This window comes from Pteropus vampyrus, unplaced genomic scaffold (genome assembly GCF_000151845.1).
Source record: "Pteropus vampyrus isolate Shadow unplaced genomic scaffold, Pvam_2.0 Scaffold12, whole genome shotgun sequence".
Classification (NCBI taxonomy): domain Eukaryota; kingdom Metazoa; phylum Chordata; class Mammalia; order Chiroptera; family Pteropodidae; genus Pteropus; species Pteropus vampyrus.
The window spans coordinates 13,238,247-13,240,668 of NW_011888793.1; the positions used below are offsets into that span (position 1 = coordinate 13,238,247).

Consider the following 2,422-nt stretch of genomic DNA (forward strand, 5'->3'; position numbering starts at 1 on the left):
AGGTGACTGGTGATTATATTTTCAAATAAGACCAATATTCTGTGATCTCCCTGGAAAACACTGGTATTTGTGATTAGAAAAGATTTAGTCCACACCAGTTATCGCATATATAATTGAGGATAGCGGCCCAGTCCGCTAAGGATATTAAGGATGAGAGCAGTTAAGTGGCTCTTCAGTATCACAGAGTGGTGGCCACTCCAGGAGCAGAAGTCACAGAAGTCAGAAAGTAACCCGATTCCATGCCCACACTCTCTTCCCCAGGGAATGTCATCAGGGAGAGGTAAGGGAAAGCTTTACCTCGAACTCTGGTCCGTTCACTGGACCCTGCTTGTGATCCAGGCTGCGAGCCCCCTTGGGAGCTGGGCTGAGAGCTAGGGGTGCTGGAGCTGGAGGAACTGCCACTGCTGGTTCTCTGCAAGGGGCTCTCCAAGACGGGCTCAGTTCTGCGGAGGTCAGGGTTGCTGCAAGGGCGGCAGAGCACAGTGATGACCCTCTCAAGACCTTGCCATTGGTAGACACAAACATAGTCCAGTCCTATCCCCAGTGCAAAGGGATAAAGAGAGTGTTTATGTAACCTTAATCTAAAGGGGTCAATGGAAATGATAGTCATGCTATTCTCTGTGGAGCTCCTGGCCAGGTACTAGATCTGGACCGGATGAGCTGTTAACCCAATTCTTGGGTCATCGCACTAAAAGTATTAACTCTGAAATGGTGAATCTTCATTGTAAAAAACTTGAAAAATATTAAAAGATAAAAATAAGGAAGCAACACATGCAATTTCTGAACCAAGAGATATTCAACTATGTTTTACTATTTATGGTATATTACCTTCTAGTCTATTTTCTTTTGTATCTATGGAGGCATACTGTACATTCGGTTTTGCAGCTTGCTCTTTCCCCCCCATAACACTACATTGTGAGCAGTTTCTTATGCTTCTAAAAAAAAAAAAATCATGGCTGCATACCAGTCCATTATATAGATGAATTAGTTTAACCATTCCTCTACTGTTACACATTAAAGTGTTTCCAATACATTGCTGTGACAAGTGACACTGAAAGAAATAACTATCTACATGCACACAAATATTCAGTCACGTCTCTTTCCTGGAATTGGAATTCTTGGGTGAAAAAACATGAACTGGGGTATGTGTGCATAGGTCTGTACATGAATGTATGAAGGTATTACTAGTTTTTGCTGAGCTGTGTGACATGGTCCATCTGACTGAATTGTCACCATGCTTTATAATGAGCAGTTTGCTAATTTGTAAAATAAAATTGTATCTTGCTTTAATGCAGTTTAAAACATTACTACTCAGGTAGATTAATTTTTACTCATTTATTCGCCATTTATTATTCCTCTTCTGTGAATTGCTTAGTCAAATTCTCTGCTTGTATAGCTAGTGGTGTATTTCCTTTTTAAATTTCTTGCAGGAAATTTTTACATACCTTGGCTATTATCAAAGAGAGGTGTGTTTTCAAATAATTATTAAGTTCTAATTCAAGAAAAGTTTAGTTTGTCGGCAGGCTCCTAGCCTTACCTTTCATAAAATCTTACTGCATTATTCACTTTCATATATTTCCTTCTCTCAAAATTGTGATATTTATATACTTACTCAGCTGGTTTATACCATGCATTGGGTCAGGAATTTGAGATATAGTAATGACTAAAACACAGCCATGTCCTCTGCCAGCTTAGCCAGGCACATAAAACCGATTTCATTCATATATTGCCTGCAGTGAGCACAGGGCAATATGGGAGCACGGAGTAGGGACACCTAGGCCACTTTTGGTGATCATGGAAGCTACTGCAGAAGAGGAGACATTTAAGCAGTGATTGTGAAAGGCAGCTGCTGAAGATTTTATGACTTCATTATAAAAATAAGCATAGTCAAAATTGCTACAAAGCTCTTCCTTTTTAATTGATAACTTATAGACCTTTTCATTTTTTCTTAAAAGTGCTAATGCTGGACATGGACGATTCAGTGAGACCTGTGACTCAAAGCTCATATTTACTACCATTCAGCTGCTAAGGGGAGCCACATTGGTCCCCTCCATATTTCCAACATCTTCAGTTCTCAAAGCAGCATGTCACATCTTTCTAATGGAGTCACTGTAGTGTTATGATTTTAATGCAGTGAGATATTATATTAAAATGTAAATTTATGCCTTCATTTTGCTCAGCCCATTTCAAGAGTATCAACTGCATACCAGGTACCTGCAGTGTGATGAGTGTCAGATGTTTCACACATAAATATGAAAATAATATGGCCTCTTTCCTTGAGACAAAAATCTGGTCACAAAACGGCGTCCATTTAGCAGGAACTAAACCAAAAAATATCTTTTTGAAAATGTAAGAATCTTGCTTTCTGGTAATGTATCTGCCGAAAATATTTGATAGAGTTACAAAAATTCTTAAATATTTG

The 2,422-nt window shown here is 39.0% G+C and overlaps 1 protein-coding gene across 5 annotated transcripts in view; it reads right to left on the minus strand.

Moving 5' to 3' along the window:
• TNIK (TRAF2 and NCK interacting kinase) overlaps positions 1-2,422 on the minus strand; it is a 366,909-nt gene that overhangs the window by 46,696 nt on the left and 317,791 nt on the right. For all 5 annotated transcript variants that reach the window (XM_023524725.1, XM_011380421.2, XM_011380430.2 and 2 more), the window contains one exon: positions 298-461. In XM_023524725.1, coding sequence (XP_023380493.1) covers positions 298-461 — 164 coding nt within the window. The remainder of the gene's footprint in view (positions 1-297; positions 462-2,422) is intronic.